The sequence below is a fragment of the Saccopteryx bilineata genome, chromosome 3 (genome assembly GCF_036850765.1).
Source record: "Saccopteryx bilineata isolate mSacBil1 chromosome 3, mSacBil1_pri_phased_curated, whole genome shotgun sequence".
Taxonomy (NCBI): Eukaryota; Metazoa; Chordata; class Mammalia; order Chiroptera; family Emballonuridae; genus Saccopteryx; species Saccopteryx bilineata.
Genome location: NC_089492.1, coordinates 226,533,587 through 226,548,210, shown reverse-complemented (window position 1 = coordinate 226,548,210; position 14,624 = coordinate 226,533,587). Strand labels below are relative to the sequence as shown.

General features: G+C 33.3%; 1 protein-coding gene across 2 annotated transcripts in view; it reads left to right on the top strand.

Moving 5' to 3' along the window:
• Positions 1 to 2,205: 2,205 nt before the first annotated feature.
• The window catches only part of TNNI3K (TNNI3 interacting kinase), a 317,917-nt gene continuing 305,498 nt past the window's right edge, over positions 2,206 to 14,624 (top strand). For both annotated transcript variants that reach the window (XM_066268883.1, XM_066268884.1), the window contains exons 1-2: positions 2,206 to 2,311; positions 2,858 to 2,966. In XM_066268883.1, the coding sequence (XP_066124980.1) occupies positions 2,272 to 2,311; positions 2,858 to 2,966 (149 nt within the window). In that variant the 5' untranslated portion in view covers positions 2,206 to 2,271. The remainder of the gene's footprint in view (positions 2,312 to 2,857; positions 2,967 to 14,624) is intronic.

The following is a 14,624-nucleotide window of genomic DNA, read 5'->3' as shown; positions in this document are numbered from 1 at the left end:
TCTTTGTTTCACTTTGCTAAAGGCTTTCAGGAGAATTAATCCCCATTCTTAAAATGGGCTTATAATTATTATACCTTTAGAACTAAGAAATTATTATATTTCAATGATGTTTAATATATTAAGTATTAATATTATCATTCCCTGCATTTTTTATATTTCTATTTTATTTTAGAGCAAAATTTTTTTGCCTCGGGGTGGGGAAAAATTCAGTTGAGATACTGATTGGATTTTCAAACTCATAGTAGAAAGAGGTATCTTTGAATGAAACTAAAGTTTTATTTAAAGAGCTAACCTTTTGGTAAAACAAACAAGATTTTTGAAAATCAAAATGAAAAGTCTTATAATTTTATGCATTTATTTTTATGTTATCTCTGAACAGGAACTTTGAAAAGACAGTGCAAAATGATATGAGCTAACTTTTCCTTCATTTATAGGGGTGACACCACACATGCACACCAAATACTGGTAGAAGATCTGAAGCGATGGAGAGAGAAATAAGAAAGGAACTCAGGAAAACTATACAACTTTAGATATCTTCCAGGAAGCCTTGAGCCCTGCTTCTCATCCTTGTCCCTTTCCATGTTATGAAAACCATGGATTATTTTTAAGAAGATCTGAGAGAAGGTAGAGTTTGTATATTAGTTTCCAAGACATAGTCTTAGGAGTTCACAGGTCTTTAAATGAAAACTATCAAGTATGGTCTTCAGGACAAAGAAGCACTGAGGAAGCCAGTTGTCTAATTCAGTGGTCTTCAAGGCAGCATTTTTGGGGAAAACAAAGATTTTCTGACCAGAGGAGATGTAGGTCACAAAAATTCTGAAAAAAAAGCTGGTGCAACTGAAGATGTCTGGCTTTCAAACAAAACAGAATGCATGGACCCAGTAAACAGAAGCCCCAAAAGTATAGCAGGGATCAACAGCCATGTTAATATATACTGATGAGAAAAGATGAAGAGAGTTATACCTAGGAGCTGACAGAGATGTCCATGAAGTATCTGAATACTTACTTCTCCAACTATACCTGTTCAGTATAGAAGCCCTGCCTCTGGAATTTAAATTTCCTTTGCTGAGAAAAAAATGTGTGGAAATTAAATTTATCTAAGCATTTGCTTAAAAAATAAAGTTATTAGAACATTCAACTATAATAACTATAAAATATATACCTGTTATATTCAAACTATAGCCTCTGGAAGTGAATTTTAGTATTAAAATTTATACTTGTAGGTGCAATTACAGTATAGAAAAGAAGGATGTAATTAAAAATCAGATAACTTTTCTTCTGGGTTTTTCATTCTATCTGCATTGTACCCTGAGTTCATTTATATCAATAGAATTATGCATATACAATGAGAAGTACCTTTGTGAAGTAAATGAAAAAAGAATGAAAAAGAAATTATGGAAGATGTATTGATACTAGTGTCTACCTTGGATTTTAGAATCATAAAGATTAGAAATAATTCCAGATTCCAGCAACTATTAGCAAATCTGGATTTTCTCACCCATAATATGGAATTATATATACCTAGAAGAATTGTATGAGTATCTATTACACAACAAGCATTCAGTCATTATTTGTAATCTTATTGTTCATGTCATTATTACTTTATGAAATGCTATTTGTAGAACTCAGTGTCTTAAATTCTTATCTATAATTCTTAAGGTCAGAACAAAGAATAAGTAATATAAATAAATCATGATACATGTTGAAAATTTCTTCTACAAACATGCTTTTGTAACTCTACTATAGGCAAAACTTATAATCATTTCTATCAGTAACATGCAATAAGATATGGGTTTTCATTATGTATATATAGAGGTAAATTCTATTACCAGTCACTCTTTCCAACTGCAGTGACTTTGGCTCAGGAGAAAATGATTCTAAAAGAGAATCTTAGGTGGTTTTAATAGCTCTTTGTGGATTTCACTGTAACTGAACCACTTTCTAGATATATTTATTAAAGAAATGGCCCATAAAGATATATATGGTTAAATAATCAATTCATGGAAGCAAATAATCCTATTAAAACATTTACTATTTATTTTTGATACAGCTCTTTTAAGCAGGCTGATTAGTTTCCTTTTTGATTTTACCCTTGAAAGCACAGTACACTCTATTTTATTCTTTGTCATTGTTACATGACATTCCATTTGGCAGTCTGCTTATTTTTAGCCAGACTATCGAACTATTTTTCTAGTGGACTGTCACTGCACTTGAACTTGGATTCTTGTAAAGTGAGGAACTACACTTGGAAAAAGAAGAAACATTTAACAAATGGGAAATTATAAATCTAGACCAACCCAAACTTGCACAGGTAATTATTTTATATGCTTAAATGTAACATGGTTCAATAATAGTTGTAGATAATTAACATGTCCTTGGAATAGCTGTTAATTTTACACAGACAGAGTTGTTAAGATTATCTGAATTCAAAATAATTTTTTGAGAAATTTTTAGAGAAAACAGAACATTTTTTACAAAAATGTTATATTAGTTCATAGGTATAATGTATAGAAAAAATTATAATACTGCAGAAAAAAAAGAATTTTAGAATTATATCTTAAGTATCTAGTATTCAGAACCTAAAAACTCTTTTCTCGAAACTGGAGATTGCTATAATTAAAATGCAATTATATTAAATGAAATAAGTCAAATATATTTTTATGTAAATATATGATCTGATATCAAATTTGTTCTTAATTACTATAATTCAATATGATTGCATTTTAAACTCACCGTCAGTAATTTAAATTAAGTATTGTAGAATTCAGAATAAAAAACAGAGTTAGCTACTTCTATGCTATGATCTGTATCTGCATTTTGAAAAATACAGTTATGACTTTATCCCATTGTTTTCTAGATGAATGGAAGAAGAAGGTCAGTGAATCTTATGTTATTACAATAGAAAGATTAGAAGATGACCTGCAGATCAAAGAAAAAGAACTCACAGAATTAAGGCACATATTTGGGTAAAGTTATTATTTTTATGTGTCTTTATTATTTATCTTCTTTTTAGATATGTATCTATATATTTATAAACAAAACCCTATCCAGTAATATTCTAAGTCTTAGAATGTAATGTTATTTCCTCTTGACTATGTAAATATCTCTGAAAATACAAATTGATTCTATACTTAAAATATAGTTTCCATACTCCTGTTACTAAAGTTTAAAAAGAGAAGAACCTAAGGACTAGCCTTTCAATACTGTTGCTGATGTATAAAACCTTCTCTGAAATTAGATTATTCTTGTAAACCATGCCAGCAACAAATAACAAAATGTCACTTCCCAAATGGCGATAGAATATTGGCCACATTTTCTTTGGACTATCATCAGCTAAGTCCACTGTTAACAGACCCTTTGGACTCTTGACTTTGAAAGGCTATCCCTTAATGTAACTGAGTATTATGCTGTTCCTGAAAAATCATATAACAATGAGTTATATTGGCTTCAGGCTTTCAGTGGGTTTTGTTTCATAACAAGAATAAAAAAGTCCGGCATAGTGCCACGACCTTGGTAGACATAAAATGTTCAGAAAAAAGAGGCAGAACCCTTATACACCAAAGCAGGCTTTTGGAGAAATTACATCTGGCATTGAGAAACTAGATGCATGTTAGGGGGTTAGTTTAAGTTAGCTGCCTGACTGAGGAAAAGTTTCAAATAGGCCAATTAGCCATGTTCACTTACAGCTGTGTTATTCATGTAATGTACTTGTGGCAAAAAACTTCCTCTATTTTACTTGGAAAACAAGTATAAAGCAATGACCAAATGACATTATATGTTTTAAAAGAAATTTAAGATATAGTAAACATACAAAACTCATATAACTGGCAAATAAAATTATTCATGTATAATGTAGTTTCTATGAAATTTGTCAGTGGGTTCACAAGGCCTTCATAAAGTGTCCCATTTATACTTTGGGAAATAGTTAATTCTCCTGTTTTGGGCCCAAAATGATTAATTCAGCATTGATACTGTAACGAGACATCCTGGGTTGGGCTGACTTTTGCAAGTAGGATCATATGTTCAGTTATGGGGAAACATTTAGATTTCCTAATGGTACTTCAGTATAATGGATTTATACATATATCTTGATTGTATTGGAAAAGAGATATGAATATAGAGCTTAATCATAAGTCTTCTCGCTCTATTAACTCAGATATGCCCAATGAAATGTGATTAAGTTGAAGAGATTTTCCTCAACTTTATGAAGTCAAAACCTTATTCATTTATTTTAATTAATCAAATATTGTGCAAATATGTAAAGTTTAATTTAAAAATATTCTTTTTAAGGATAAGCAATGGGCTTGAGATGTACGTTTTCTTCTCATACTATATCAACAACAAGCAGCTCTTTCTACAGCTCCTACTGTAGCTCTTCTTACATTTTCACTATAGGAAAAAATACAACCTCCTTTTTTGCTGATTAGTGTTGACAGTGAGAGGCAAGATTCAGTAGCAGGGAAATGATAGTTCAGAATTTATTGTTTCAGCTATAGTTTGATGTTATTTTAGATATGTCAAATATAAGACATTATTTAATCCTTACCAGGACCATGTGTGGGAGATAATTTTTCTGGTGGATAATAAACTAAGGGCTAGAGACATTGTATTTTGTTAAGATCATATGGTCAGTAAGTGCTGGAACTGTGATTTTTGGCAAGGTCTGGCTGACTCTACAGAGAGAGCTTTTCTTACTGTAACATGTACTTCTTGCTCTAGAACTTCAAAATCTGTTTGAGGATATATATATCCTCAAAATATATATATTTCTCAAAAGACAACCTATAACGAGTGCCAAGTAGAAGAAAAACAAGATGATCTTCAAATATTAAAAAAAAAAAAAATTTGGTGGTCTTGATGTTTTTATTAATTTTGAAAAGCATTTAAGGTAAAAGGTGGTCCTGGCCAGTTGGATCCGTGGTAAAGCATTGGCCCGGCATGTGGATGTCCTGGGCTTGATTCCTGGTAAGGGCACACAGGAGAAGCATCCATCTGCTTCTCTACCCCTTTCCCTCTCGCTTCTTTCTTTCTCTCTTTTACCCTCCTGCAGTCATGGCTCTATTGGAGTGTGTTGGCTCAGGGCACTGAGGATGGCTTCATGGCCTCATCTCAGACCCTTAGAAGAGTTCCGTTGCTGAGTGATGGAAAAATGCCCCAGATGGCAGAGCATTGCCCCCTAGTGGGCTTGCCGGATGGATCCCAGTCAGGGCACATGCAAGAATCTGTTTCTCTGTTTCCCCTCCTCTCACTGAATTAAAAAAAAAAGAAAAAAGAAGGTATTTTAAAAAATATGTAGGCAAGAATGGATGTTTACCATGAAATGTGAAGAAGAGGTAAGAAAAACTAATGTCTTAAACCATTTTATGTATATAGAGTAAGAAAGCTATGTCAGTGTAAGGGTTTTGCAGTCATACAAACAGTTTTAATTCTAGTTTCTTCTATTTATAAACTACATATCGTTGGATGTGTATATTTTACTTAATCTCCTTGTACTTATCTACACTTGTAAAATGAGGTTAGTAACCTCACAGGATATCTACTAAATGATGTCAATTAACTGCTGAGTACAGGGTGTAACACACAATAGGCATTGAATAATTGGAGGTTTCTATTACAATGATTGATTGGATAAATAGGGCAGTATGCAAGACTGCAGACTTCATTACCAAGTGGGATTAACAAATAGTTTATTAAAAATCAGAAGGTGAAAAAGTTAGTGTAAACTATTTTTATGTAAAGACAGTGTTTTCAAAAGTAAAAAATGTAAATGTTAGAACACTTCAAGATGATGCAAATATTTGAAATATAAATTTTAAAGATTATGATTAATAAAGCTCCAATGAGTTTTCAGACTAGAACAGCAATCTTCAACTTTTTCTATTTCATGGCACACATAAACCAGTCATATATTAAAATTCTGTGGCACACCAAAAAATATATTTTTTGCTGATCTGACAAAAAAAATAGGTATAATTTTAATTCATCTATGCTCAACAGCTATTGTTGTGTTGGCTATTGTTCTTCTTCTTCTTCTTCTTCTTTTTTTTTTTTTTGACAACCTAAGAGAAAAGAGGTCAGTGCCCCTGATTAAATAATTAGGTATTTTGTGTTTTAAAAATTCTTGTGATGCACCATTGTGTCTGCTGCTGCACAATGGTTGAAAATCACTGGATTAGAATATTAGAAGGCTCAACAAAATGGGTGTCAAATTCCCTGAGAATTAAAGTAGGGCTTTTTGTAGAGAGTAAGACTGGTAGCCTGGTGCTTAAGCCATTAAGGAAGCTACAGAAATGTTCAATTAGCCAGAAGTGATACTAATGAAGCTTAGGAGAGGATTACCATAACCTTAGAATCACGTTTCTCCATGGGCTAAGCAACTCATGCTGTAGAGTAGCCAGCAGTGCTTGCTAAAATTTAGATTCCATGATTCTACCCCGCATCAAATGAATAAGAATCTCTGCGAATGACTTCCAGAAACCTGAATTTTTAACAAGCTCCCCAGGTAATACTTTTGCCTGCTGTTAAAATTATACTTCTGCTAACATTTGAAAACTAAACTTCTAGAAAGATACCTGAGTTACACTGAGAACTCTGCCTGAGGTGATATTAGTGAAGGACTGAAGAACGTGAGAGCAGAAAGCTGGCAACCAATATGATCCACAGAGAGTTAATGGAGCAAACACACACACACACACACACACACACACACACACACATACACGGTATTCTGCTTTATTTGATCCCATCAAGACATAGTATCATGTGGGAAAGAAAGTCAATTATGGCTAGGGTGAATTTCACAGAATTTTCTTTTCTCTAGAATAAACTGATGAATTACAAAGAAAGAAAAGAATGGAGTACTGAAAATATAAATTGTCTTAATCAATGGCTCACACCAAAATTTTAAGGGTAGTTAGGAAGATATAATACTATATGAAATCACATTTAAATAAGTATCTAGGACATCTTAAGTTTCAAATAAGTGTTAGAATCTTTTTCCCCCACATCTTTATTCATGTCTTACATAGTGTAAAAAGTCCTTTTGTGATTAACAATTGTGTTATGCTGCCCAACTTCAGGCTTTCTCTAAACATGTAGATTATAGAAAAACTGTATAAGATGACCCAAAAGAAGTTTTGAACACTACAATAAGGGTGGAGCAGCAATGATTTTTTTTTCTGAATTTTTGTTTTGTTTTGTTTTCATTTGCTAACAAACTTCTTTCTGGCATTTATGGTAGATACCTATTCTATTCATTAAAAGAGATATTCATACTATTGTGTACCAGGGCTTCTTTCCGTCAGCTCAATACACATTCTCTTGGTATAGATTTTCCCACAATATAATACAGAACAATATAGTACTAAACTTTAAAAAGACAAAAAGAGCTAAACCATTATCTTACTTATGCCAATTAATAGAACCTTTGAGCTGAGATCTTGATATGAGAAAGAAGAGGAATGAAATGCAATGTTCCTTCTTCTTCCACAATAAACTTGTCATGCATAACTTTGAACATTTGTTGAGCTAATGGATGGGTGAAAGGAAGAGATGAGAAAAAAGAGAAGGCAGAAGAAGGAAAGACAGATGTGCACACTGGAGTACTATCATTTTATTGTTTCCTCTTCGGTACTCTGTCTGCTCTTTATGTTTATCAATATAATAGCACTTAATTCATGTTGTTGTTGTTATCCATTGATAGGTCTAACCACTTGTATGTGTTCACTAAAAACAGCCTCTTTATCTTTATTTATATTTGACTTTATATTTTTATTTATTTTTAATACTATTTGTACAGCAGTTGAAAGGAAAACAAACAACTAAGTGACTACTACATGCTAGGCATGGACAAAACTAAGTTATTAGTAATAAATAATACTATAATAAATAAATAAATAATGTAAGAATAAATTTTGTTTTGCTTACTCACAACTGTAAAACTAATTTTTCCCCTCCTCCCTGTATATGTGAAGTGCTTCGTTCAGCACAGTGACTGGCACATAGTAAATAATCAACAAAGTTACTTAAAAACTAATTATCATTGTATATGTTATCAACCCTGTGAAGCAGATATCGCAATGGCCATTTTATATTTGAAGAAAATCAGGCTAATCCAATTAAGCCAGCTTTCACTAGGTTACACAACTGGTATGGTTGTACTAGGATGACATCCAACTGGACTTAAAATTCAGTGTATGATCTTCACGAACTTGGTCCTCAACCTGGGAATAGGAAAAAGGTATGGGTCAGACATGTCATTAAAAAACTGTTATTTTCCTTATGCCACTCCATAGATTTGCTATAGCCTATGTATAGAACTGTCCCTGGGGGTGGGAGCAGAAGAATATATCTGTGCCCCTACTCCCACCTCCTGGCCGTACGTGTACCCTTCCATGATCTTTGAAATGGAAGCCATCTTTTTGTATGGTAGCTCTCCACAACCAACTTTTAGAAGGTTTCCAATTAAATCATTTTGTTGCAATATGTTTTTAATTCATTAGAAATTTTAGAACTGTGTGTGGCTAATTTACTGTAAACCCTACTTTATCTGCTTGATTTTTATTATGGAATTTGAAACTCTATGACAATATTCCAGAGAAGTTATAATTTTCCAATACCATGGCTTGTTAACATAACCAAAAGACCCCTATTTTTAAAAAACCATTTAAATCTTTTTTGACATAGAGTAGCTATACTTTGGCCAATAATAACATCTTACTTTAAAATTGATTTGACTTAATAAATGAACAAAAATAATCAGAAAATGCTCTGTTTCATGAGACAGAGAGGAAATTTTAAAAAGAGAGAGAAAAAAATGAAGGAGGCTTTCTGAGATATACCTAAACTCTTATTTTCTCCCTGAAAACTTCCTCTGGATACTGTTAGAGTTCATGATGCTTATCTCCTTAATAAAACATCATCTAGGAATCCACTTTTTCAGAACTATAACCAATTACAAAATTTAGCTATTATGAAATGAATAGCTCCAGAAACATTTTAGTCTGACCTTATCTAAGATTGAAATTCCCTATCAAACTTGACCAGGCAGTGGCGCAGTGGATAGAGCATCGGACTGGGATGTGGAGGACCCAGGTTCGAGACCTCGAGGTCGCCAGCTTGAGCGCGGGCTCATCTGGTTTGAGCAGAGCTCACCAGCTTGGACCCAAGGTCGCTGGCTTGAGCAAGGGGTTACTCGGTCTGCTGTAGCCCCACGGTCAAGGCACATATGGGAAAGCAATTAATGAACAACTAATGTGTCGCAACAAAAAACTAATGATTGATGCTTCTCATCTCTCTTTGTTCCTGTCTGTCCCTATCTATCCCTCTCTCTGATTCCCTCTCTGTCTCTGTAAAGAAAAAAAGAAAAAAAGAAAAAGAAAATTCCTTATCAAGGTGCTAAGTAGAATATTGAAGAAGGAAATGTCATCTTACAAAATTAAAATAAAGTAAAAGTATTATTTAGCTTGTTTAGTGCATGGTGCTAATTTGCAACTAAATAAAATAGAAACCTCAACAACAAAAATACCTCAAACCAAAACCAGTTAATTCGCATTATCTCAAGACTCCCTACCATCCTACTTCCTACTTTATTTATTTTTTATTTTTTTATTTTTTGCTTAGGTAAAATGAGTTCTGAATGAAATTTTACAGTAATACCTTGTAAAATCCCTATGAAACTGCTTACTCTCAACCTTTCCCTCTCTCTCCCTTTCTGTCTTTCTGTGTCTAGCTTGCTATCTCACTCTAACTTGCCCTCTTTTATTCTTGTCTGTTTTCTTTTCTATCCCATACTGCCTCCATCTTTTCTTTCTTACTCATAATTCCCCTTCTCAAATGCAAAGCAAGACAATAAAATAATTAAAATAATCAATATCAGTTCTTTAGGAAAAATAATCATTATAGCAGCTAGTATTTGCAAAAATCTTATGAGATCTAATTCACTTAAACTTCACAGTAATCCTATGAGATAAGAATTATTGTCCCAATTTTATCATCCATAGCTATTCTTGCTCTGTCTGCCACCAGACCTCAATAATTGTTTATTGGATGAATGAATGAATGAATGAATGAATGAATGATATATTTTATATTGTTAGTTTGCAGGTTTGATCTGGGAGATATTAGACAAACACATTTCTGAATATTTTATAGGAATATATCTTGGGAATAGATTTTATTGGTAATTTTTCTTTTTTTTAAATTCAGTGAGAAGAGGGGAAGCAGAGAGACAGACACCCCATGCACCCCAACCAGAATTCATGTCGCAAGCCCACTAGGGTGTGGTGCCCTGCCCATCTGGGGTGTTGCTCCGTTGCTCAGCTCTTTTTAGTACCTGAGGCAGGCCATGGTGCCATCCTCAGCACCCAGGTCCAACTTGTTTCAATCGAGCCATGGCTGCAGGAGGGGAAGAGAGAGAGAGAGAGAAAGAGAGAGAGAGAGAGAGAAGTGAAAGAGGGAGGGATAGAGAAGCACATGGGTACTTCTACTGTGTGCCTGGACCAAGAATCAAACCAAGGACATTCACACAGCAGGACAATGATCTACCACTGAGCCAACTGGCCAGGGCCAATGATTTTTCTATTTCTATTATTTGGGGGGAAAATAAGCAGTGTCCACAAAGAACTACACAAGAACTTACAATCAGCCATTTGAAACAAACTGTATTTCCCCATGTATAAGATGCACCTTAATTTTGGGGCCCAAAATTTGAAAAAAAAATGTATTACATAAAATTATTGAACTCAAGTTTTATTCATCATAAAATTTATACAACTCCTCATCAGCTTGAAAAAGCGGGAAATGCAAGTAAAAAAAAATCTACAACCACTGTATAAGATAAACCCAATTTTTAGACTCCAAATTTTTTCCAAAAAATGTATACCTTATACATGGGGAAATACAATAAATTATCAATTTGAGAACTAGGTAATTTATAACAAATTCTTGCTTTCTTTCCAATTCCTTGGCGTTTCCTTAAGTTCCAGACAATAAATTAATTTAAAAAATATATCGACCTATCTCAATATTTTGGATAGCAATGTATTTATTCTCTTAGCCAACTGTTCAAATGTTATATTTTAATAAGTTCCCACTTGTGATCATGTCAGATATTGTGTTGAAAGGATGAGGTCATGAGAAAGAAGTTTAATTGGATCACAAAACTGCATACTTTTCTAGATAAAAGGTAAAGGCTAAGAAAAGTTCATTATGCTACAAGAAAGAAAGTAACCTTTGGGTACAGAACTACCATTTTTAATGATTAAGGACAGAATTAGAAGTGTATTCATAATTGTGACTTCATTTTAATTAGGAACTTCATTTATGCCCCAGCAAGCACTATGAACTCATTAGGATATGTTAAGTTACAGTATGGCATGGTAGGTGATGAAAAATGTAAGGGAAAATTAAAAAATAAATTGGGCATAGAATACATAAGTGGTGCTCAATTGGCAGTGAAGTTGACATACACAGTTGCTTTAGAAGAGGCAAAGGAAAAGAAAATGAAATGTCTCTCCTAGGACTGATTGTTTTAAAATCTTTAATATTTTAATTGCATGTATCAAAACAGAAACAGTTAACTAGAAATTAGTGGGAAGTGAGAATTAAGATTCAAATATAGTTCCAAAGTAACTCTCTTTTTTAAAGTTACATTCCAGTTATTAAACTTAAGATAAAAATTGTACTATTAAAATTGCACTTGACTGCCAGATACTGTGGGAGTTAATTCTCTTTTGGTTCATTTTGTTGGCATTAATAGAAGTTGCATGAATTCAAGGATTGTAGAATTCAAGAGGAGGACAAAAGCAACAGGAAACAGCTAGGAGCTATTTAGGACTATATTATACTGAGTTACTTCAGAATGGTCAAGTCTAGTTTAAATTTCAGTGAATTAATTAAGGTATGGTCATTGAATAAAAACTCATGAATATAACTCATGGTTTCAATTTTATATATGTAAATGACAAATATTCATTTGATGTTATTCTTTTTTTAGCTAAAGCACTGAACTTAACATTTTTTATTTTCTGTTTATTTATTTATTGTTTACTTTCTTTGTAAAACTGAACAGGTCAGTAGAGAATAGGATGAATATGAAGGTTAAGTTGCAGGACCTTCTCAACCTGTATATTTTCAAGACAGTTGCACTAAAGATATCCAGGAATTAGTGAGTTGTTTACCTCAAGTAGAATACCAGGTAGACTGTTGAAAGCAATCTGAAGTGAGTGCTAAGAACTGAGAGGAAACTCATGTTGTTCAGTAGGTATTTGTGCCAGACTGATTAAACACATTAACAAAGTTAGATAATGGATTGGTTCTTCCTTCTCAATAAAATGGTTTTCAGCACAACCTTTTTTTTCCCCACTTGGATTTATTGTTTCTTTAGTCTCTCCAGTGTTGAAAGTAGTTTCCCTACTGTGTAATGTCACTGGAATTGTATTACAAAACCATGATTCTCGTAGTTGCTCTAAAATCACTGGTAAGTGCTAGGTTCAAAACAACAAACTTGGTGGCCATTTCTAAACACAGTGAAGACAAGATCTGACTAACAGTTACTGTGAATATAACATACTTACATCTATAGAATTGATTGTGAAAATCAAGAAATTTTACAGGCTGTATAAAATGTGAAAGGTCAATGAAGGTTAAACTTAGTTTGAAAACAGTGCTAAAATTCTTGGACAAGTTAGACTACAAAAAAAGTTGTATATTCACAGGGAACTTGATAATAATAGTAATAACAATAAAATAACTATTTATGGGTAACATCATGTGCCGATTACTGTAGTGGTAAGCACATAACCACATTTATTCTTCACAAAAACACAATGTCATATGTATTATTTAAAAATTTTTATAATTGAAGAAATTGAGGCTTGAAGAGATTAAATAACTTGCCCAAATTGGAGTAAGAAAAATAAAAAAGTAGTTAATAGGCAAAAACAGGATAGGATTTTAATTCTGGTGTAAATCTAAGGACCAAGCTTTTATGAATTACCTACCATGCTGAAATGGCTTTTTCTACTCTCAAAACATGAAACCACCCTATAATATTAAAGGAACACATTGAAAAACTAATTTTCTCAAGGATTCATTGCTACAGAGGTGCTCTCATCTTTTCCTTCTTCTAGTATTAAATTAATTATAGTTAGCTCAAAAAAAAATGCTTCTTCCCTGTTTTTCTCTTAAACTGAAGTTTATACAGTTTTTTTTTATAATTTTATTTTTTTAATGGGGTGACATCAATAAATCAGGATACATATATTCAAAGATAACAAGTCCAGGTTATCTTGTCGTTCAATTATGTTGCATACCCACCACCCAAAGTCAGATTGTCCTCTGTCACCTTCTATCTTGTTTTCTTTGTGCCCCTCCCCACCCCCTATCCCTCTCCCATTCCCCCATCCCCCCCCTAACCACCACATTCTTATCAATGTCTCTTAGTTTCACTATTATGTCCCACCTATGTATGGAATAATACAGTTCCTGTTTTTTTCTGATTTACTTATTTCGCTTCGTATCATGTTATCAAGATCCCACCATTTTGCTGTAAATGTTCCGATGTCATCATTTCTTATGGCTGAGTAGTATTCCATAGTGTATATGTGCCACATCTTCTTTATCCAGTCATCTATTGATGGGCTTTTTGGTTGTTTCCATGTCCTGGCCACTGTGAACAATGCTGCAATAAACATGGGGCTGCATATGTCTTTACGTATCAATGTTTCTGAGTTTTGGGGATATATACCCAGTAGAGGGATTGCTGGGTCATAAGGTAGTTCTATTTTCAGTTTTTTGAGGAACCACCATACTTTCTTCCATAATGGTTGTACTACTTTACATTCCCACCAACAGTGTATGAGGGTTCCTTTTTCTCCACAGCCTCTCCAACATTTGCTATTACCTGACTTGCTAATAACAGCTAATCGAACAGGTGAGAGGTGGTATCTCATTGCCGTTTTGATTTGCATTTCTCTAATAGCTAAAGAAGATGAGCATCTTTTCATATATCTGTTGGCCATTTGTATTTCTTCCTGGAAGAAGTGTCTATTCATATCCTCTTCCCATTTTTTTATTGGATTGTTTGTTTGTTTGTTGTTGAGTTTTATGAGTTCTTTGTATATTTTGGATATTAGGCCCTTATCTGAGCTGTTGTTTGAAAATATCATTTCCCATTTAGTTGGCTTTCTGTTTATTTTGTTATCAGTTTCTCTTGCTGAGCAAAAACTTCTTAGTCTGATGTAGTCCCATTCATTAATTTTTGCCTTCACTTCTCTTGCCATTGGAGTCAAATTCATAAAATGCTCTCTAAAGCCCAGGTCCATCAGTTGAGTACCTATGTCTTCTTCTATGTACTTAATTGTTTCAGGTCTTATGTTTAGATCTTTGATCCATTTTGAGTTAATTTTTGTACAGGGGGAGAGACTGTAGTCCAGTTTCATTCTTTTGCATGTGACTTTCCAGTTTTCCAAGCACCATTTATTGAAGAGGCTTTCTTTTCTCCATTGTGTGTTGTTGGCCCCTTAATCAAAAATTATTTGACTATATATATGTGGTTTTATTTCTGGACTTTCTATTCTGTTCCATTGGTCTGAGTGTCTATTTTTCTGCCAATACCATGCTGT